This window comes from Phalacrocorax aristotelis, chromosome 1, assembly GCF_949628215.1.
Source record: "Phalacrocorax aristotelis chromosome 1, bGulAri2.1, whole genome shotgun sequence".
Taxonomy (NCBI): Eukaryota; Metazoa; Chordata; class Aves; order Suliformes; family Phalacrocoracidae; genus Phalacrocorax; species Phalacrocorax aristotelis.
In genome coordinates, this window is record NC_134276.1 from 184607556 (window position 1) to 184631949 (window position 24394).

Here is a 24394-nt window from a genome sequence, read left to right on the forward strand (position 1 = left end):
GTCATGGCAACACACTGATAATAGGAATAAAAAGCTAAAACTTGGAAGCAAATGAACAGTGCTTGACTACGTGACATCCAGATGCTAAAAGATAATGGACAAAGGTAAAAGACTTGATTCACATGCCCAGTCTGATGACCATCAGTAGCCATGTTCCTTTGGAAGAAGATGCACAGGATTATACCGAATTCCCTGGAAATCAGACTAACCAAATTATTGTCCTTACAAGCAATGGACATTTGAATCCACAGATCATATAATGTACCAATGATCATGACTGCTTATTGTCCAAGAAAAATACAAGAGCAACTGGAGTCAAGACAGCTTGACAGATCTTCATGAGACACAAGAAAGGTGACATTTCAAAAGTATTACAGGCATTTAAATGCATAATGATCTCTTTCTACACATGGAGAAGGATTCAAATTATAAATGCACAGTAAAGGAAATTATTATTAAGCTTACACAAAAAAAGTAGACAACAAAACAAGAACTTCACAAGAAAAAAGAAAACCAGGAGAAGTAAAGGGTTATGCAAAGCAATAAAGAAAGCACAGAAACTGCGCAAGAATGGATTTCAGAGGTAGAAGAGGCCTCAAGAAGTCCAAGAACAGGAAATTCAAATGCTTAAATTGAAGTAAACAGAAATTAATGGTGCATGAAGAAATTTAATGCAATTATTCATATACTACATCAGAAGGTAAGCAGCTGCTGGAGACATGGAAGAGATACCTGGAAACAGCTAAATCTATCTGATTACAAGCATGCTACATAAAAAAAGTAATTCCTGAAAGACAAACTATACGTACAAGTGAACCTTGCTAACATGAAGAAATTAAGAGAAGCAAAACAGTTAAAAATGAGAAAGCTTCTGGAGTAGATGAGAAAACATCTGAGCCAGATGTCATCAGAGCTTGGGAATGACAAAACAAAACAAGAAGAGATACAACATCACCGTCTAATTGCCAATTGTTCCAATCCTTATATAAGGACATGCAGTCATTCCAGTAACTAGAGATTTAAGCTTATTGACAGCACCAGGAAGAATCAAGATTGGAGAAAGCAGCAAATGAACATAGCTGTAAGGGACAACGGCAGGTTCAACTAAAATAATATTCAATTCTTATAATTAATAGAACAGATTCACTGACTAGTAAAAGCATTTGATTCAGTTTAGAGGGAATCACTGTAGAAAGTGAGAAAATATGGAGCGTTGCAGATAAGATAATGGAAATTACAAGTTTTCCAAACCATTTTTTATAATGTGGTAAGGACTGGGGGGAGAGAAAGAAGAGGTAATTGACTGCCTCAAAGTTTAGTATAAAGAAACACATTGTTTTCCACCTTCACCTTCAACTGGAACAGCAGTGATGTTGGAGGACACAACTAAATAGGCAAGCTCCTCTGCTTGTATGACATTACCCAACTAGTAGACTGTTCTGAAAAAATCATGATACTGCATACGTAAAGTAGAATGATTTTAAGTCAAAATTATAGAACAGCAGAATATAAAAATGCAAGTACTGGTGCTGAAACAACTGAAAAATTCTTTATGATAAATTAATATAGAACTCAAGAGCCAACTGAATACCAAACAACCAACAGTTATTGTGCAGATATTTAAGAGTGAGAGATATACTAACGGTGAAGCTCTACCACTCCTCATGTACAAAGATTTAGCAGAATGAAGAAAAAAAATAATGACAAAAAACATAGGACATTCTTCTTAATTGAAAACTAATTTGAAAAATTCTAATGATTAAGAGACTAAAAATTAAATCAAGCTTATTTTAAGCAAACATTAAAAACTTCCACAAAACATTTTAGTATAAATACGTAATTCTAAAAGTTACCCCCAATGTCCGCGTAAAGATGTTGAAACACAAACACCTCTATGAAATCCAAATTTCAAAGTTTATGTTCATATATTTTAATAAGCAGGAGGAGGAGATTGGAAAAAAGTTTATAAGAGCTATATAGATGAAATATCAAATATTCTGAACATATCTCATAGATAATTTATATTTGTTTCACTGCATTTGAAAAGCTATTTTCAGCAAACAGACTAGTTCAATTTTTTTTCACGTAAAACTGACATTTGAACACGTAAAACTGACATTCAGTCGCCAATAATCCAAGTTTATTATTTCTGTATGAATCCTGAATTTAACCCTGAGAATCATTTTCAGAACAGCTTCCAGATTTCTAATATTTCTCAGCCACCCCTAACCCCTGCAAACCCAAAACTCCAACACATGAAAAATCCACTATGGTCTAAGGGTAATGTTTACAAACCCAAGAGAATTTCTATCAGTTCAATTCCTATTAGTTTAGAGTTCCTGTGTTTAAGAAATTGCTTTCCCCACCCTACTTTCTATGAATCTCTGCCATTCGTGTGTTTAGGCCATCACTATACTTTAGTTCATAATTTTGCATTTTTCTTCTCCTACTTAAAATCTCTTTCTTGTTTTCACCTCTACTAATTATAGTAGAGCAGAAATTTGTGTAGAGAAGAAACTGGAATGATGGCCTCACAAAATCAAGACACAAAAAACTTGCAGCAAAATAAAAATCCCCAAACAATAAAGATGTTCTTTTAAAAGATAATGTGAACAGTGAAAGGAGGGATACACATTCAATAGCCATTCTGTTAAAGCTGTAAAAGCGAATTTTAAAAAACAGATACAGGATCTCTACTCTGCCAATCAAATCTCTCTCTCCTATGTCATGAAGCTCCCATAATTCTTCTCCTGATTTCTGTTTTGACACTGCCACAGCTGCAATACAAAATAAATTACTTCCAGTAGTAGGGTCAAACAAATGCTTGAAGTTCTGAAAAATCCGGATTCTTGGCATTAGAGATATTTTTAGATGTGGTGTTAGTTTCTGACATGCCTTCAACAGTGTTTCACTACAGAGTGGTACTATACATGTTGTAATGTTCAAAAATAGATCTTGGAGAGCATCCAAGTTTCTTATTAGTAAACCTTATTACAGTTACAGTGCTTCTACTTAACACTTCGTTAAAAACATTCATCAGAACCATCTGTCCTTATCTATCACAATTACTTAAGTTTATATAATTAATGAACATATAATAAATTAGAATTCTGTGTAATTTAAAATGTTTACAGATCTAAACATGGTGCTTGTTGCTGCTCTAGATCAGCAACAGTCTGTGACAGTTTACGGTGAAGTCAACACAGAAGTGCCAAGTGCTTTTAAAAACAACAAACCAAAACACAACCTATAGTACTTCTGGACATATCTTTCAATAGAAAAAGGACACAAAGATTATGATGCATTATTTTCTACACTTACCTTTCAGCACATTTGCACCATGTTTTCAAGTTCATATACTAAAAAATATGAGAGATTACCTTTTCTGTTCTTAGCTTTACCTAGGAAATTTTGGTTAGGGAATCGATTCACTGATATTTCAGCAATACTTAACATTTAACTAACACTATTATGGTCCAACTTGTCCCAAAATTGAACTACATAAAAATAGAAGACAAATGGAGTAAGCTCCTAACAAATAATACTATAATACTGGTTTCTTTCTCTGTAAGACTGGTAAGACATTTCAGTATATGAGATGATGAAGCAATTGAGCAGAAACTTGGCTGTGAGTTCATAAGGAACTGAGCAGCTTGCCTCTTCACATTTTTCCTTAATAAAAAGCATAAGTTATTGTCACGGTTTTAGCTGGGATAGAGTTAATTTCTTCACTCTAGCTGGCATAGTGCTGTGCTTTGAACTTAGCATGAAAAAAAAACGTTGAGATAACACACAGATGTTTGGGCTGTTGCTGGGTAGCGCTTGTACTAGTCAAGGACATCTCTAGCTTCCCATGCTCCGCTGGGTGCACAAGAAGCCCAGAGGGGAGGGGGCACAGCTAAGACAGCAGATTCAAACTGACCAGAGGGATATTCCATATCATGTAATGTCATGCCCAGCATGTTAACTGGGAGGAGCTGGCTGGGGGGAGGGAGGCAGCAATTGCAGCTCGGGGACGGGCAGCGTTGGTCGACGGGTGGTGAGCGGCTGTATCGTTTGTGTTTCTGTGGGGTTCTTTTTGGTTTTTTTTCCCTTCCTTTTCCATTTTATTATATTAACATTATTGTCATTATTATAATAATCATTAATATAATTATTATTATATTGTAATTATTAAACTGTGTTTATCTCAACCCACAAGTTCTTTTGCTCCTCCGATTCTATTCTCCATCCCACAGGGGTGGGGGGAGTGAGCGAGCGGCTGTGTGGTGTTTAGTTGCCGACTGAGGCTGAACCATGACAGTTATCAAAATATATTTTAATCTAGCTTTCTTCTATTTTAGCCACATAAATCATCACATGAAATTCAAAATTGTGTATCATAGCAAATATGCTGAAATGCCAAACCTCTTTCAGCTATATTTCATGCTCTCATTCACCTCAAAATGCTCACCTAGAATAAAGAGGAAGCAAAGAAACTTTAGTTATATTTTTACCTCATTTCATTACTTGTACAGTAGATCATGCCCTCTAGTGGAAAGACAAAAAAGCCTTGTGCAAAAACAGTTTAACTGAAATAAACTCGCCACATTGCTAACCTACTTAAATTTGTCCTATGTTTCTTATGGTATGAACTCAATTTTCATAATGCAGAATATTTCTTTACTGATCATGGCAGTTTAAAAAAACCCAACCAAAAATCAGCATTGTTTTCTCTTGCTAAACCCGTTGGCCAGTTTTCCTTTCCTCACACATATAAGCTTTTTTTATTTAAGAAAAAAAATTAAAAATACAACCTCTTTATCCATTTGCCTTCACCTATTTTTTCTTAATACATTTCTTCCTGCTTAGGCAAACATTTTATGGCAACTGCGATTTAGCGTCCTATTATAGTTAAATCAAAGGAATACATTTGAGAGTAATTCAAAAGACACATGCTAGTATATAATTGTCTCTTTTTAAAGGATTTGATACCCGCCATATGCAGTTCAAAATTGTTTTAATAATTTTTAAATTACCTTAACAAAATCTCTATCAGTTTTCTCCTTCCATTCTTCTCCAAACACAGCAGAAAATGATCCTAAAGCTTTAAGCATAAAAAGCAGAATTTAGTAAATTTAAAAAAGAATTTTGACTTTTTAGTAATCCATAAACTAAATGTTTGACAACACCAGAGATTCTGCCAGTGCTTCCTTTTCATTAAAAAAAAAAAAAAGTCCTGTACTAAATTGCATAAATCACCTGAAATTTCTGTAGTGATTTAATTAACTGCTACTGCAGTTTTACAGTTTAAGTTGAGAATAAGTAGTCCATAAAGAATGGACTAGTTTGTGAACCCTTTAAAATACATATAGGAAGCTTTTCCATAGCCCTTTCCAGGAGTCAAGGTGACTGCTCAGTTTGCAGCCTTACATCAGTAACTCTTTTCCATGTGCACTGTATAAGCTGTAAACCCTACCTTAGTAAATAAACAAATTCCCAGTAATATTTTCTAAAAAACGTAAGAGTAGCAGTGAGAGTGACTGAAAGTCAATATTTAACCAGGAAGCCTAATGGATGTTCTCGGGTTTGGTGGAGCCACTAGCGCAAATTTTCTCATCATCACTCCTTGACAGCAGCAGAGTCAGTCAATCTGACTCAGACACTCAGTCAATCAAAAAATAAACTCTGTCTTGCAATAGCTCTGTAATGAACTAATAACACATTTAAGTTATGGTTAAACATTTTGGTTCATAATGTTTTATTATTTTGAACAAAATGCTACAAATCTCAATTCCAAGACCACATCAGCTTTCAACTCAGAGAATCCAAACTAAGGCGTGTATGCAGCACTCCAAACTGAATATACTCTATACCCCCAAACCCCTGGGGCTTCCCATTCACATGCAATGTAATTGTCATCTCAAACTTTATTTTGGGGGGGGGGGGGGGGAAGCCGAAGACATCATTTTCTTGTGAACTAGAAGCAGTGCATTATAAATGCTGACAATGATAAAACCTTAATTACAGACAAGCCAAATCTAAACCCCACATTAAATAAATTTATCAGCTCTCATTTATTTACACTTAAAATTATCATGACCGTATTTTCATACTACCTGAATTTGCTAATTACAGATTTCATTTAATCATCAAATTTGACAGATTGACCTTCATTATTTACATTATAAAAAACATGTAAGAATTTCAAATCAAAGCTTCATGCTTCAAAAATAAGTAAACACACTCCCTCTTTCTTTCCCCAATTTGTCCCAATTAGTCCTCCTAACAATGCTAGGATGCTCCCTTGATTTATCCAGAAAATGTAATCAGGTAAGATAAAAATGAAGGTTTTCCCCAGGGAATGAAAAGAGCAAGCCCATTACATGCTTGTCATTCCTCTTGGCTTTACCGCAAATATTTTTCAATATACGAAATACTAATACAGACCAGCTATGGAACAAGCCTGTGTTTGGACTCCAAGTTAAGAACTCGCGAAAATACTGTATACTTTTGCAACACACACAAAAAAAATCATGCAATAGCGATACAAAACTTGATTAAATTATTTATAAATTCTTAAGACAATCAAATTTCCACCAAAAGAACAGGGGAGCGGTGTCAAGCTCAAAAAATCTAGAAAGCAAGCATCATGGAATCACTAAAATGCAGGATTAAGTTTCATTTTAGCTTCCTTTCAAATATTTTTCTTTAAAAGTTCGTGACTGGGCTAGGTGCAGACACTAAATGACCGAGATCTAACTATGTCTGAAGGGCATGGGTACAAAAAAACTTGAGAGAAGCTGGAGAACGCTAATGCAATACTGGGGGAAGGAGGGGGAAGCTACAAATCACTACATAAAAATACTAATGATTTAAAAAAAAACCCAACTACCTAAAAACAACAACAAAACACCAAACAGTATACAATGTCTAACACTGATTCTTCCCCAGAATTTTAAAACAGAATCTCTGACATACCATACTATGTTTGTGCTTACACATGCAGAGCAGATTTATACTCAAATGGGTATAATCATCTGTACTAACAGACTTACATATACTTAGCTGAAAAATCTCATTTGAGCAATTTCTTATGGTGGTATTTTCTGAAATTCAGTATTTAAAAAAAAAAAAAATCAGTACATAAAACCAGTAAATACTTCCTCCTTGCCACCACAAGACAGGAACTATGCCGTTATGATTTTAGGATGGTTTGGGTGAACTTATTTTTTTCCCCCCTCTCCTTGACAGAACAACAAACAAGCAATTAACAAGGAACAAATTGGCATGGAGGTCACGCTGAACAAGTCAAACAGAAGAATTTATTTCATGTACTTCAAATATAATATATTTAAAGTAGTTTGATGGAATAGACTTTTTCAAAATTTACGTGCTAACACATTAAGTAATTCTGAAACTAATTAAGATTTTTTATACCTTGAGTTTTGTATTCTGAATTTAACTACAGCTGAACTTGTAGTGAATTATCATGATAAAAATCTTAGTGGGTCATTGTTTTCAGACTGCCCTTTTTTTAATTTTTAAATTTGTGACTGCTACTAGAAAAGAATTATGAAAAGTCAGTGTGGTCCTACAAATTCAGAAGAAAGCAGTAATACAATACAAGCAGATAGAAATCCAGTGTTGTAAATCTGAGCATCTTGAAGAATTAAACTCAATCACTGAAAAACTAATTTCTACATTTCACTAAACTGTTAAATAACAGTTTTTAATTACCTAACTTAAAAGGTATTTGCAATGTCTGATAAAAACTGTAACTGTGGACAAGGTAGAAAGAAAAACTAGAGGTAAGTATATTACAGTGCAATAATTATAAATATTTTAGTTATCAAGGATTGTGAAAGATGCTACAACAGATATTGACTCTGTTGCAAAAATGTTATATACTTACTGTCATCAAACACCCCAGCATTTGCAAGCAGTAAAGTGATGATTTTAGGGTCCTTTTCAAGCTGCATAACATGCTTGCTTTCATTTGAAAGAAGAGTACATACATTAATTGCAAAGTCCACTTCATTTGGGAGTCCAGATAACAGTGAAAGCACCAATTTATTATAGTCATTTGGTGAGTTAAAGTCCATAGACAGCCCATAGCTTTGACGAAGGTAATCTAAATAAGAAAAAAAAAATTAAGCCAACCTTTTCACAGCTAAACTAATTAATATTCAGATGATACATTAAGCAATATTATTATGAATAAGTATTTTTCAAAAAAGTTCATTAATAAGGTATTGTGGGTTTTAACAAGTTTTTACAGTATTCGATTTATTTTTTCCATTTGTCTTTGACCAAAAAGCTGAACACATTCTACTTAGCTGTGTACCTTTCTAGTTAATATTAATTCCTTCATCATCTCCAGAATGCAATACTGCAGTATGTTCTGCCAAAGAAAAGCTCTGAAAACACAAACTTTAATTAAAGCAGAATAGAATTGTAATACAATTTGGAGTCACTTTCTACACAACAAATGACAAATCCATTCCACAGAGTCCACCAGCTTCCAATTTATTTATCTAAATTACAATGGAGATTCTGGCTCCTTATGCATGTGCTTTATTCCTTGCCTTTTACAGATTAATTAATCGTATGCTCAGTTCAGATATTAGGCTCTGTAGAGAAATGATTGATGTGAAAGAAACATAATCTCTGAATTTTCAAGGTATGTTGTTTCAAGAGAAGTTCCTATCTAGTCCCGCTAATTAGAAAGAGAAATATTTGTAAAGAAGAGAAATAGCTTATGGATTTTCATATTTATTATGTTCTGGTTCACAGTGGAAAGGTTTTTGAGTGTATTAAATTAATAATTTGAGTGACACACACATTTGATGGTTTTAATAATACTGTAACTTTAGCTACACACTATTTCCGTAGCCTGTCCAAATACATGTATCTCTATATATACGGGGGAAAAAATATATGTATATGGGGAAAAAAAAACAAAACACACTTTTCCTCAAAAATTTACCTGACACACTGTGTTGCTGGTAGTTATAGGAAGTTGGAATTGCACCAATAGGAAGTTGTGGCTTTGGATTGCCTGGTTGTACCTCATCATCCTCCTCCCCAAAATGATGGACTTTTTCATATTTTTCTAGATAACTGGAATAAAAAAGCAAAGATTTTGAATATACGTGGTACAATTAAATCCTTCATCCCCCCAAGAGCTGAACTGCCAAAGAAAACAAACTGTACAAACATGGGGATTTACTGGAAGCAATAGTCAAAATGATATAAAACATAACACGTGAGTCAGATTGACAACAGGTGATACAGAAAATGCAGATATGTAGAATTATGGATTTAGATATGAAGTTTCTTCATGTTTCTCAACAATAATTCCTAGCTAAATTGCAATCCATTGAGCCCTCTTGTGACTAAGTCAGTTTTTCCCAAATCAGCTTTTGCTTCTGCTACCTGAGATAACTCTGCAGGTGGAAGCATCATAAAAACTACTCTGTGCTGGTTACCAATACACATACTGAGGTCAGGTCCAGAAATACAGTTATTTATTTTCATCTTATTTAAAGAGAAACCATATCCTAAGTCCTAGCAATTACAGAAGAGTAAGAGAATTCAGGGATACTGAGGGCAACAGTTCAGGACCAGAAGTTCTGAGCCATGGCTGCAACAAATGACTACTGGAAATCCTTTCAAACCCCTTCAGAAAAAAATGTTAATCTATTGTACACAGAATGGACTGCAATCACAGAATTTATGTGTAACAAAAGTAAACAGTCAAACAGATTAGTAAATTAATTATCTCAACAGTTAATTTAGCATTAAATCTGTAATTTTCAGAACTTTTTACACTCCAATATACAAAGTCAACTTAAAAGGCCCACTATAGCCTTAACTTCACATTGATAAGGAGCTGCAAAACCCTTCATGAAATATTCCAAGATCACAAAGTTGCCTAAATTTACGAAGTTTCATTGTGCTGAAAACTGACAATATCAAGTCAATGAAATAATAATTAAAATATTACATAATCAGACAATAATTTTAAGCATTTATCTTCCTCTTTCTATATGCTAGAAATATTTAGTATATCAGGAAAAAAAACCCAAGCTTTTGGTATCTCTTTTGTCAGTAGACACTTAAATCATTAGCTTAGAGTGAACCAGAAAGATTTAAAGCAAACTATTCCCATTGACTTCTGGGTAATATTTGCAATACATTAAATTAGTAATTACTTCATGAAGTGAGAGATCAGTGACAAAACCATAACTTTAAAATATTAGCAAATATATTTCTTTGTTAAGAAATTGGTACATTCCAGAAGGAAGGAAAAAATTTCAGTTAATAAGGCATACCATGGTGCACTATAATCGCATGCAGCTACGACCTGTGTCTCAAGTTCAGGATATCCAAAGTGCTATACATGTTCTTGTTATATGAACCACTGCTACAACACCATCCTTATTATGGAGGAAAAATCTTCCCTGTACTATCATTTGCTCTTGGGGACTAAAAGTTACACTTAAATATGGTTGGTTCTTTAATCTTTAAACTAAAAATCCTCATTTATGCTAATTAGGTCCCCACTTAAAATCTGCAAAAAAGTAAACTCCTATAAAATTGTTTATAACTTTTAAAAACCTGTAACTCAACACTTTCCCGCCCACAGGTTTTTAAATCTAAATCCTAATTCTTCTCTTCTATGTTTTCATTATCCTTTTATACTACTTCTTTCCTTTCCTCTACATCTTATATCCAAAGATTAAAACCAAATACAATCCATACCGTCTATATGGCAAAAGGTGATTCTCAGCATATGAGCAAAGACACTACTCCAAGAGGGAAAAACAAAAAGAAATAAGTGCAGCTCCCGTCTAAAGAACTGATATTTTGTTGCATTAAAACTGTCACCTCGAAAGCCTGACCTAAGTAATTACATAACTGTTTTATTATTTTATTCCCTTGTTACATTTTACCAGAAAGGTAGTACCATAGCTTTATTATCTGCTACTATTCAAGCTTTATTTAAAAAAGAAAAATTAATTTCCTTCCACTATCAATGAATTGTTAAACACCCTATAAATGAACACTACATCACTGAACACTGAATATGCAATCACACAAACAGAAAATGATTAGATGTGACAATTTCCATCTTCCAAATTATAATTTACATGGTAACTTCTTAAACATTTTAGGATAACTTAAAAAAACCAAAACAATTAACATAAGTAGGGTGTGTGTATATACATGTGTGTGTACGCACACTGGAGAGCATGTTAGAGCTCAATTCAGAGACATGCTCAAGCTTTGTGTGTGGGATTAATGTTAAATATAGTATAGGATTAAGCAATTTAAAAGCAGTGAAGAGAGAAATACACACACTGTGGAATGTAACCGATAAAACGTTTTTAAAAGCATGAAGCTATAGTACATAGCCAAACATTCAACTGTACAGTCAGAAATTGAATGCCTGGTGAATAATGCACCATGCAATCTTACGTGTCCCATGACTCCATGCATATCTCTATTAGCTTCTCAGAATAACTCTGTAGATACCCTAACACAGCTGCAAGACAAGGTTTACTGGAATAAAACACTCATCTCTGATTGTGAAAGCTAGAAATCCATGATTTGAAATCATCTAGAAACTATTTTATTATTAACAATGTGAACAATCAGCCACTGAAGCAATCTCCCCAGGGAAGCGGTGGATTCCCCGACATTGGACACTTTTAAGATTCAGCTGGGCAGGGTACTGGCCCATCTTGTCTAGACTAAGCTTTTGCCAAAAAAGGCTGGACCATACGATCCTTGAGGTCCCTTCCAACCTGGTATTCTACAAATATTTCCAATTTACCCATGGTTCAATTTGGACCAGGGAACAATTTAAATACTTTCAGTTAAATGCTGCTCACTGCAAAAGTCTAGACTTTTTTCTGCTACCAGCATTTGTTCCTTGTCTTTCAAACAGTTCAGTAAATTACTCAGTCTGTCATCATCACTGCCATCACGGTTTGAATAAATGAGTTTGTACTATAATTGAGGTGACCAATGTTGAAAAGATAATTTCACAAAATCTGTCTAACTTCTGATACCAAGTGAAAAGGAAACCTAAAAATCTAGAGCTGAAGTTTCCTACACATGCACAAATATATGCTTTGCTTTGTACCCCTATGGGACCATCAGAAGTTGCTGCAATTGAGAAACAGACACATTGAGGAAAAGATACTGCCTTCACACTTCCTGGATCAGATTAATTGAATCTATTAATAAGTCCAATCAATTTAAACGGAGCCTACATAAATGTGTGTTTATGATCAAGACCTAAAGGAGTAGCTCAGAGACAGCCTGACCTTCCCTCCTTCCGACTACCCACTCTCTTCAGAGAGCTCATTTAGCAAACGAAGAGTCTTCTAGGTTGCCTTTCCACTGGTATTTCAAACTGAATAGGGGTCAGATGAATACTAGAGCTGATGCAAGGGCAACAACAGGTGTACACAGCTGAGGATGGCAAGAAGATGATGCACATGTGCCATTTCTACTCTGGCAGAAGCTACACTGCCTTAGCTTGTCTAACAGGACTTCAGAAGTGATGTGGCTAGATACAATTTCCTCTTATTTGTTGGTCTGAGTCAAAGCTAAAGCTTTGCATAACACACTTTCATTACTGAATGTAAGATTGCATAAGAATACTTAATAAGATCAAGAAAAAATCCCTACACAGAAACACATACAGTACTCAAAATACAGTTTGCAAATTTACTACCATATTTTTCTGGACTTGACTATTCACTCTTTGTAGAATGGGCACCTAAGCATTTAAAAAGATAAAGAAGCACCGTATATGTCAATCTGTGTTGTTCCATACTTTAAAATACAAATACTGAACCTTATGCCTTTCATTAAAGCCACATCCCAGCAGAGCTGAACAATATTAATATCCTAGACATGTTCTTCCGTTAATACCTACTTTATTAAAACGTGTTAAAACAGTTCCGCCAAACACAGAAACCCTGAAATTTCAAAATCTGGTTTGCTTCTTCCCTCTTTGAAACCAAACAATTACACTGCTTCCCACTCATTTTGGTTAAGATCTTTTTACTTTTTTTGGGGGTGGGGGGTGGGGTGTTAGAAAAATTTTATATATAAATTAAGAACCTCTGAAACTAAAATGGTTGTAATTTATTGTTTTGGTGTGACAACTCTCACAAGGTTCTCACAAATGTCTTATTAAATATTTTATAGGAAATCAGGAATCAAACCAACCTTAAGCAATTATTTTATTTTCCCCATGCCAAAGTACCCACTTCACTTTCTTAAATTCTCAGCTTTTTGTTGTTATTCCATTTACCAAAGCTCCACCACTTCAAAGAACACTCCCTCTCTTCCTATTTCATCCCTCACTAATCAAGTTTGCTGAAGAAAAAAAAACACAAACAATAAAACAAAATTAAAAGCCCCCCAACAACCCCAAAGCATCAGTTACAAAGGGTAAAAAAAAAGATTCCACATGATAGAGACCTTCCCCACTTCTAACACACACACATATTCCTTTCAAGATACTGCTGTTTTACAGTGAGGACGTTTCACTGTTTCCGAATTCATCGAGTTTAACAGCACTGTATTACTGAATTTCAACCGCAATAACCAGACCAAAACAGACTGCTTTAGCACGATGCCTTTATGGTACATAAGTACCGACTGTTTACAGACAGCTGTACAGACCTCAATCCTCCAAACCCTCCTTTTGTTTCCTGCAGAGAGAATGCATGACCCGGAATTTTAGTGTAGAGAAGAAGCTTTGTAAATTAGCTTGTAAATGAGCTTTACTGGTCTTAAATTTTAATCTTACCAGTCTGGCATACAGATACTATGCAAACAGCAGAACAGTTATTATAAATACAGGTCTTGCTCTAAAGACACAAGAAATTTAAGAATAATAAATGGAGCTTTTATATTACTGAAAAACAGTTGTGCAAAAGCTCATAAATTATAATAAAATAGTTACAAAAGGCTGATCTCATGTTTCAAAACATCTTAGATCTGTAGCTATAGACTAGAAATGCATACTGTGATCACAGAAAAAGGTTTTAAGGAATTCAGAATGCTTCCTTAATTTAGCAAAGTCACAGGCAGTACACATCAACAATACAGTCTCAATCTTCCGATCTTCTCTTAATTTCAATGCCAACTGAACGATTAGGCCCTGAAAGAGAAAGATGCAGCTAATATATACAAAAAAGAACTAAAGCAACTAACTAAATGAAGGATCACAATGAAACTAGTAATTAAACAAGCAACGTATATGGGATATAAAAGCTCCAAAGACATCTGAGGAAAAAACCTAAATACTATGTTGAAGCCTTCGTGAGACTGGAGTAAGGAGGAAAACTGCCTTCTGTACATATATTGAAAGGTGCTCCACACTGTTAGCATGGCATCTTGAACTAGTGTTAGCCCAGTGTACACATGATCCAAAATATGCAAGAAACAAATGCAATGAAACACAGTGGCAATTTACAGCCACTTCCTCCCTTCAGCTTGGACTAGACCTCTATTCTAAGAGGCTTAACTAGAGAGAGAGAAGAAAAAAAAAACCACACAACACCCCCACACCACAAAACCAAAACAACAAAATATACACATACACCTGGTGAATAGCTAGAACCACAGGATACGCAAAGTACTGAAATATGGGAAAATACATGGGCAGACAGAGACGTGTGGTGAAGGCTGGGTACTTTTTGAAAGGCAAGTCATTTCAATGCTTTCTGAAAACTTGGTTCCTTTAAGGATCCCTTCAGCTGGAAATCAAAAGACAATATCCCTTTGAAAATCAAATCCACATATTACACATTCTGTCCCAGTGACGGAACTTCAATAAGTCATTTTTTTTCATTCAGGTCTGTAGGAAAATAAGTTCTGTGAAGATGGCTATTATGTTTGTCCATTAAAAATACTTTTTAAATACAGCACAGGTTTTTATTCAGTCAAGTTAGTTTCAGGCTTGTTTGCAGACATTTGGAAAAAAAACCTAATAAAAGGAAGTCTATACCAGGTACAGCTAGTGGCATGCAGAATTTACTATCAACAGTATACCACAAGCTCCCAAGCTAGCGTTTGGGGGACCCTTCTGGTACCTTTTGAATCTCCTTCTCACCCAAGTGGAGAATTTGAATAAAGAAGCATCTATGCTTTTGGATTACAGTGGTCTCTTATTGTAAATTTAGAGTTGAAAAATGCTAAGAGGAGTATGTGGGCTACTTATTTTATGCATTGATAGAAAACATCTGGCTTATTTGGGTATTTTGGCTCCCTATACCAGGACACAGTAAACTTGCCAAATATATATCAAGCCATTACCTGGCAAAACAGTGAAGAGAGCATCAACTATCACAGTCAAACTACCAATTCCTTATCTTTGTGTTCCTCTGAAGGACACGCAGGTACCACTCCTACCAGAGCTCTCCACCAGATCTTTCCTGGAACTGCCTTTTTGGCAGCATTACTAGCTGACTTGCACCATTTCTGTTAGCTTGAACACCTTCCATTATGAAGCAAGACAGACAGGCTTTTCCTGCTCATTCTCTCACATCCCCCCTCCCCGTTGGCAATCCTATCAACAACATCATCTTAGTTAATCATGAGACAAAATCCTTACTGTAATACGGATTTCACACTACTCCATATTCCAGTTTGCATCACCCTAACTGTTTATCGTTGCATACTTTTTGCCCCTAATTCAACATGACTCTTGCCCTGATCTGAAGTACTAAGGAATTCCATGGTGGCAATGCTATGTCAACAAGAACATTTTCAGAACAGGGGTCCATGCTTAGGTAAAACAATAAAAGTAGCTAAGAATATTAGAGGCAACAGGAGGAGGGGGAAATTAAAAGCTACCTAATATTGTAAGATTTTGAACTTTAAAAACCACATACCTCTCAGGCTTCCAACAACATTTGTCCCTAATACATGCAGCACACCAGTACTTGCACTCAGGAGTGGTTTACCCCAGGTAATACACCTGACTTTTTAACAAGGGACAACTCATGAACCTGTGGTGCCAATCAACACTAATCTATGCCTGCTACAGTTACTTGAAAATCTAATCCATTTATGAATCCTAATAGCAGGCAGTATTTTAATCACAGACAAGACTCTTTCTCAGCAGGGCCAAAGCGCTTATGCTTGACTCTCCTGCTGCTAGTGCACACAGTGAGACTGGTGTCACACTCTGGAATGAAACCCCTGCTTAGAACTTAACAAAGCTGCTGCTGCAGCCGCCCCAGGTCATGTCTAACTCATTTACTCATCTCATAGATGTTCACTTACAAAACACCTGTCTCAAGAGTTAGCCTAACTAGTTCCTGGAAATCCCAAACTCAACAACCCACTTCAAGGCTTTGCTGAAACTTCTAGCGTACACCAACAAGCTGCCTCAGACTTGATTTCGCATCCGAGTGTTTCACCAGTGTCATCAGCATTCTCTTCAGGGCTTTTTTTCCTTGGCCCCGAGGGCACCATGAATTCCAAGTCAACAGTTACATCCAATTATTGTCAGAACCGATGCTCGCAGCTGAATCCTTCAAAACAATGTTTGTGTGTTTTCTGTCTTCACATTGTCTAATTCAGAAACTGAGTATCTCATATAATGCATCCAGTGAAACACTCCACAGGAGATTCTCAGCAGTATTTGTTTGCTTTCTGGCTTACTGTGACCACCTAGCAAGATAGGCTGACAAATCAAGACTCTTAGTGCTGTACTTGGCCAGCTTGCCGGATGAGTAAGAAACTCCAACTGCTGTGCTTTTCAAACATCTGGCCTGGTGTTCAACTACGTGGCTGCAGAATACTGTCCTCCAGCCTGGGCTGGCCTGTTCCAGAGTCCGTTCCCATGCAGCCTCATCTGACCATACACACCACACCAGGGACTCCACAACTCCAGTCTCTACCCTGATGTCATTCTGTCACATGTCAGGTGAACTGTGAGCAAACTCAGAAGGCCCTGTGCAGACTAAACTTAGACCAAAACCTTTATATAGATCCATATATAAACTACAATTGCATACACTGGAATTTAAATGTTAAAACAACATTTTGTAACACAGGTTATGTGAGACGACATGATAGACAGTCCAACTTGTGGTTTGCTTGAAATGTTAAAAAATTCTTAACCTACCAAGAAGCCTTTGCAAACATAAGAAAACCAAAAATACATGCCTCCACGCAGCTCTGAATCTTTCTTAAGGCAAGAATTGTTAGGAAAAGAAGTGTAAAATTCATGAGCATCAGCAATCCTGGAAGTTTCACTTTGTTAGACGTTACAACAACACGAAAAAGATGCAATGTTTCAAATGGCATGGGTGTGTGGAATCTTTCTAGAGTTTCTGAAAATATCTATGGGAATATGAAGTGGAAATAAATTAAGATACTCTTTTATGCTTTCATATTAATAATGCTCTGATTTAGAATGAAAAATAACAGAAGACATGCTAGCCAACTAAAGCATGTATGCTGGAGTGCAACTTCAAAAGACTGGGGTGGCTGTGGGATGACAACACAAGCCCCTGAAAAAAACTGCACTACCAGGAACTCCAACAGATTCTGGATAAATACACTGCATAACTAAGAACAGGAAAGGAAAACAGGTATTTTGACCATCTCTAATTTAAGAGGAACTCTGTTATTACAGAAAGAGGGGAGAGGAAGAAAGAAGTCCTACAGTAAAAGGCAAAAGTTTCATTCACTATGAAGATTTGTTAGCTGAAATAGGAGACCTAAATTTGCTTTCAGCTACTACTCCTACATTCCTTTAACTTTCCTCTAACTCTTCTTAAATCCTGCAGCCAAATCTGGCAGAAGGACTGCACAGGAAAGTCTCCACACAACAAAAGCAGTGGGCCCAGGTGACAAAGTCTTGACAGTTAAGCAACTAAATTCTGGTCTACTATGCTGTAACAAACACCAAAATGTATTAACACCTGTTCTTTTGAAATTAAGATCCTTCACTTACAGGCTTGTTTTCATTTATCATACATCTAATTTAAGCTGAATCCAGTTGTGATCCACAGCTGTGGTCCACAGTTATTTTCCAGGACTAATTCTTCTACTGCATTTTCACTGTTTGCCAAAAACAATTCAAAACCAGCACCACCTCTTACTGCTTCAGCATCTGTTTCATTAGATCTGACGGGCTTCACATCCAGGAATATCTGAGCTGTACCATTATTAACAGTATTAATTCTCCAGTCTGTATCTGGGAATTATCTTCTCAACAAAGACAATCCCCAGATGTATTCGTCTTACTAACTTTATAGTCATTCTGTTGCCATCTAGGATGACAGCTCATCAAGTCTGTCAAGTATCACAGCAGCACAAGTTTATCCCTTCAAAGAGATCAAGATCATCATCAAGAATATCAGTATTCTCAAGACTGTTTTGCTTTCTCCATAATGTGCTCGCAAATTCTATAAAAACCCCAAAGCTTCTCTGTTTTGAGAAACAATCTACAGTACCACCTAGATTTCCCCACAGTGCCTGAGCACAAGACTATCTGAATGGAAAGATGTACTAATACAAACGGTACCACATGCCAGGAATCACTGTAGGCATGTGTGGGAAATTATAACTAAGCATAATTATAACATACTATCACCCACACAGGCAGCCACTGAAATCCCAAATGCAGCCCCATTATGAAAGTCTCTACAACAGTTTTCGGTATTCCTGTATCCACTGCAGAGCTGGTAGCGATACAAGCAAATGTCTCTATGCTGTGGGATGTAATAATAATACTTTCAACTAAATACAGCTTCCGACATAACATTGCTTATACATAGCATGTCTTGTAATACAGAGTCTGCACAGAACGTAAGAACTTGTGTTCAGTGAACACTATTTAGGTCACTAAGTCAAGTGTTGAAGTAAACACTAAAATAAATATCACTTGTGAACGTGCATTCTTTCACAAACATATCCTAGGACTGCGTGGTGTTTTGACAGCAGACATTATCTAATAAATGTATTTTAAAAGGTAATTTTATTTTATGTATATGTTTATACATTTTTTAAAACACATTTTTTAAAATATCAGAACACAAAGATATCATTCCTACACAGTTTGATAACTTAGAGCATGTTTTAAAGGTGGGGACTTCCATTAAAAATAATGGCTCATATTTTGCCAAATATTAAAGCTAAAAATCTAGTAGTCACAATATTAGAAACCAAAGTACATTAAATACATTATGGACTTTAACCACCACAGATTAAACAGCCAAGTGCTCCAGAAGCATTTCTTGAGAGAAGCAAATACATAGATAAAGACTTTTTAATGCAAATACATGTCTACACATTTAATGTATATTATGTAAAGTTGTGTAACTTTCACAACAGCGAACCAAATAGTTGTTAAATTGGCTGGAAGACCTGCTGACTCTATAAAGCTATATAAGCAATATACAGATATCTAATTAACTATATGAAGAAAACTATTTGCATTATAAACAGGTATAGATTCATTTGCCCGCTATTCATGTTTATCGTTTAACTATTATGAAATGTAAATTAGAAAAAGTGGGGGGGGCTTCCCCCCCCCCCAAAAAAAAAAAAAAAAGAAAGTGGAGAAAGAAACACCACTTACTACAGCGATACATTATGTCACTACATTGACTGAAGAGTTGTTCTCACTAAAGACAAAATTTCTATGGCAATTCAGTCTTAGTATTTTGCCCAATTTCAGGATGCAAACTGACCTTGTAGTACCTACAATTAAGGAGATGATTCCTTGTTGTCTTTAGTTCACAGTTCCATTACCGAATACATAAATAGAAAGGGCTGGTATTTGCACAACAAAACCATTCCCTTGTGCACTTTCAAGGACTTCATTAAGGTTTTCCTAAAAACTAGACTGGGTTTTTTTTGTGAGATGTAAATTCTTTAGTTTTCTGCCTACTAGCTATTACGCAGAAGTTATTTACGCAGCAAGAATGCCCCGAAAAGAATTTATCCTACCAAGAATTTCCAGTTGTTTGAGTTTCTCTCAAACCATTGTAAGTAACACGGATATCTACAATATTGCAGAAGGTAATAGTCACTCATATTGTCTTGGCTATGCAGAATGAATTTCTCCTATAAAGGCTTAATCTAGCAAAATATCACAACATGTGGTCTCACATCACATACTTATAATTATACAATTACTCAAACCACTTTGCTAAACTGGACTCTGTCTCATCTGCAGAGACTTGCATACTGCAAATACTTACCTTGCATGTCTCTGAAATTCAGCAATATTAGACTTTTCAGACTGCAGCAGAAAGACAAAAATACTCTCAGGACTTAAAACACAAAAATAATCTCTAATACCTCATATTTGCATATTTCATTATAACTATGCCAACAGAAGCATTACTTATGCATGTTATTCAAACACTCCACACAAAACACATGAGCAATTTCTAGAATAAGGCTTCAAAGTCCAGACTCTACACAGGCAAAGTACTATCTCAATTATTGGAAAATGGTCCTTTGTCCCTGCTGTATATTAACCCAGATGCTTTGCTACATTCTGGCGCTACTTTGACAAGAAGGGCCAATAAGGTTCCCATAGGAAGCCTGGTAATTAGAAGGATACTAAACAGGAGAATAGTAATTGTAGATTCGAATCTCATGAAAACAGCAGTCTAGAAGTAAGTTTTCTAGATTTTGGGAATTGGTCCAGCCACCACAGTAAACATTTCTACAATATTTTTTCCAGCCTTGCTCAGCAGTTACTAAATAAAAGCCTAAAACACAAAATAAAAAAATAGAATTTATTTATTTTTAATGATTATAGGCTGCTTCTTAAATTTACTGAATCTACAGTCTTTAATAAAAATACATTGCTACGCCATTCTTTCACCTCATGTAACTACATGTAATTTCATCATTAGATTCTGCACAGAATCAGTAATTTTAACAGTTCTGTTCTGCCTTCATCTTACGAATCAGTCTTTTCCAGCAATTAAATCTATTTACAATTTCTCTGCTAATCTGTATTCCACGCTTTGACCACATAATCAAAGCAAATGTACTAGTTTACATGTCCCTGTTTACGTGGTAAATCAAACAAAAACATGAAAATTAGTTAATTCTTGAACAGTTTACCAGATGGATCAATTATTCATGAAAAAAAGTGAGAATGGAATTAAAAAAAGAAATCTGATTAAGAGGATCCTGCTGGGATTGCACACAATAGGAACATAAATTCTTTAAGTTCTTCATGGAGAGGAAAAAGCTGCCTTCGGAGCGAGTCCCTTCTTTATCTCAAGATCTTACCAGAAATTAGTTTATAAAAAGGAATACAACCTGGCCTTCATAAGAACATCTAGCTTAAAAATATCTGTATGTTTTAAATAAAAGCAAACATATCCAGACTGAAACTAAAATAGTAATGACTACTTTTACATCTTTTGATCACGTAACAATATGCAGTTATAGGGCTTAAAGTATCCCAGTGTATTCTGAGAATGCAGCTACATACAAATTTAGAGATGACGATAAAGAGGCAACATATCGATTTAGCTGTCTAAAGTTGTAATGCCTACACATCTATACTAGTAAAATCAACAGTGCTGTGAGCATTCTCATGCCTGGAAATGAACTGCCTGTACTACTGAATTGTTTGAAAAGGACCTGAAACAATTCTGTCCAGGCCAATTCGCATTCTTTCAAGCAACTTAAAGGCACTGTTCAGAAGCTACCCTTGGTCAGGGGATCAGTCCCAGAAGTAAATTTGCATATAGCTACCCTGTTTTGGGGCTAAAAGTATGGACGTGAGCCATTTTGTGTCAATTAGCTTCAGGCACACTTAATTCACTAATATAGATATAGAGAGAGAAACACTAAATACTACACAGATGGCCTCTGGCTTAACACTAATTCTGATACAGCATGGGGAAAGCTACATGAGAGATGAATTGCTGCTCCTTCGGAGAAGATTTTAAAATCACCAGCATAATAATTACCAGCAATATAATGATAATAAAGGATTTATAAGCGTTTTCTTTTTGCCTTGTGTAACTGTAATGTAAAGCTATGAGAACATATACAAATATTAAAGAGAGAGAACAAACCGGCACGATGAATACCGATAGAGCCCAAAGATCAGATTTCCTGTTGGGAAATACCCATCTTGAGCATTGAAGATAATAGTTGTGAATTGCTTTGAAGGCAGAAGGGAGTGAATTTTTTTTTTATTGGGGGGGGGGGGGGGGGGGGGGGGGGGGGGGGAGGAGAAGAAACCAGCCACCTTACTTTTATCTAACAAATTACTCAATGAGAATGCTGTTGTGAAATATGTAGTAAAACCACTCCAACTCTAAGCTCATTTAAAACTGAGCAGACAGATACTAATTATGTGTTGAGCATACTGGAAGAGAAATTGTATTCCTTTATAGGACAGCTAAAAAATAGAAAACAGTATTAACAGTGTTCAGATATTAAGTATTAGGAAAGATTTGGAGGATATTGAGTCCCTGCTGGTGGTCTGGGGTTTAGAAGAGATAAAACCTGATCCTCCACTGTGGATTGACCAGCCTTTTCAAATCCTACATAAACCCAGTAAGGCTTATTGTATTGCTATTATTTTGAATGGAAATAATTTGTGGGAAGAGCAATGCTCTGCAATTAACACACTGTGTACCTTTTCAAGAGGCAGGAAGTACGTACTTCTAAGACTGAAAAAAGTTCATTATGGAAAGCAACAACATGGCATTATATCTGTATTAAGCAATATATAAGAAAGTAAGCAAGGCTCTTTCTAGTTAATAATCTAAATGTTATCCTTTCTTCCCTTATAGCCTGCTTCTACACAAAAATTCTGACTAGTACTAAATGCTGAGCAACTTCATCTAGCGAGAGATGTCCCTGCCCACATCAGGGAGGTGGATTAAATGATCTTTAAACTCAAACCATTCTATGATTCTGTATTATTCCCGCATATAATGACTGGATTTGTTACTTATGCTTCCTTCACCTTTCCACTTGACTATTACAGTGCACAATATCTGGCCGAGACAACCAGGTTTTCAGAAAACCTAGCTATAGGTGCACAGCAGTATACTTAGCTGGAAACTTATGTGAAGCGTCTGTTTTCTGTTCAAGACCTGCATATGGTGCTGGTCCTTTTCTTCAAGTACTCAGAATTCTGAAACCAGGCTACCTCTGTGTCACCTAAGCTCTGGACATGTTTGAAGATTCTTTTTCAGGCTAGTGAAAACTACCAAGAGACAGAGCTTATTTCTACACAAGAACAAACTTTCTCAGAAACAAATTTCAAACAAGAAATTAAAAATAAATCTTCAGTATTTTGTGCTCACATATAACATCATACTTTGCAATATCTGAGGAAAAAAGTGAATTCTTAAGTTGCAGAAAAAACATTAATCCAGCAGTGATATCCAACCCTCTGGAAAGATCATGACAGAAGGAACAAACCACATAGAACACTAAGAACTACCTTAATGTGATCAGAGATTACTGTGATGATGGCACTACTACTACAACTTAACCTGTATAAAAATGGAAGTCCTTTGGGATTCTTTTCAAGAAAGCTTACTAAGATGTCTCTTAAGGATTCAACCTTTTGAAATCTTTGCCTACTACATATGAGAAGCTTAAAACCTGTCCAGCAACAAAAGAAATTGGGGGGGGCAAAAAGTGCTTTTCTTCCTGTCTCCTTTATTCCCCTTCTAAGAATCTCTTGAGCATTGGGTTCTTTCTTTTACATATTCCCTTGTATTAAGTAACAATCATTTCCCCTTAATCAATGCCATTTTTCATTTCTTTTTTTCTCTTTTTTAAAGAGCTTCTGTAGAAGAGCCCACAGCACTAGATATTTCGAGCAGCTGCAGTGTGGCATTGCCACTATTCTTGTCATTTTCAGAATGATATGAACACCTACAGTGAAACCAGCTCAGGTCTTGCTCATTTCTAGCCCCTAAAATTCAGAAAAGTTATGAGGTTTTAAAAAAAAAAAAAAAAAACAACAAAAAAACAAACAAACAAACAAAAAAACACCACAAAAAAAACCCACAAACCCCAGCCTTTTTAGTTTTGCCTGTTTAAAGACTCAGGAATATAGAATTTGAATTATATTTTTAACTCCTTTATTGAAATCAAATTCTGAAAAAACTGATGTCCTTTTGTTTCCCCTCTGTTCCAAGGGTTAACAACCGTGTCTGAATGTATTAAGAGCAATGCTTTAGAGCAAAAATGCACCAGAATTGTGATTAAATCAATACAGGTATTTTAGCTTTTCACTTAAACAAAAATTGCTTCAAGATAACTATGATCAAGATTTGACATAATATTTACACACACGAAATAACACCCTTTTTTATAGTGATTTATTGTCATAATGCAATTATCTGCTTTTATTTCAGAT

The 24394-nt window shown here is 35.6% G+C and overlaps 1 protein-coding gene across 2 annotated transcripts in view; it reads right to left on the minus strand.

Annotated features, from left to right (window-relative positions):
* Nucleotides 1-24394, minus strand: part of ARID2 (AT-rich interaction domain 2) — a 108956-nt gene that overhangs the window by 38912 nt on the left and 45650 nt on the right. For both annotated transcript variants that reach the window (XM_075080955.1, XM_075080956.1), the window contains 3 exons: nucleotides 8969-9102; nucleotides 7895-8113; nucleotides 5019-5086 (listed from right to left, as the gene is read on the minus strand). In XM_075080955.1, coding sequence (XP_074937056.1) covers nucleotides 5019-5086; nucleotides 7895-8113; nucleotides 8969-9102 — 421 coding nt within the window. The remainder of the gene's footprint in view (nucleotides 1-5018; nucleotides 5087-7894; nucleotides 8114-8968; nucleotides 9103-24394) is intronic.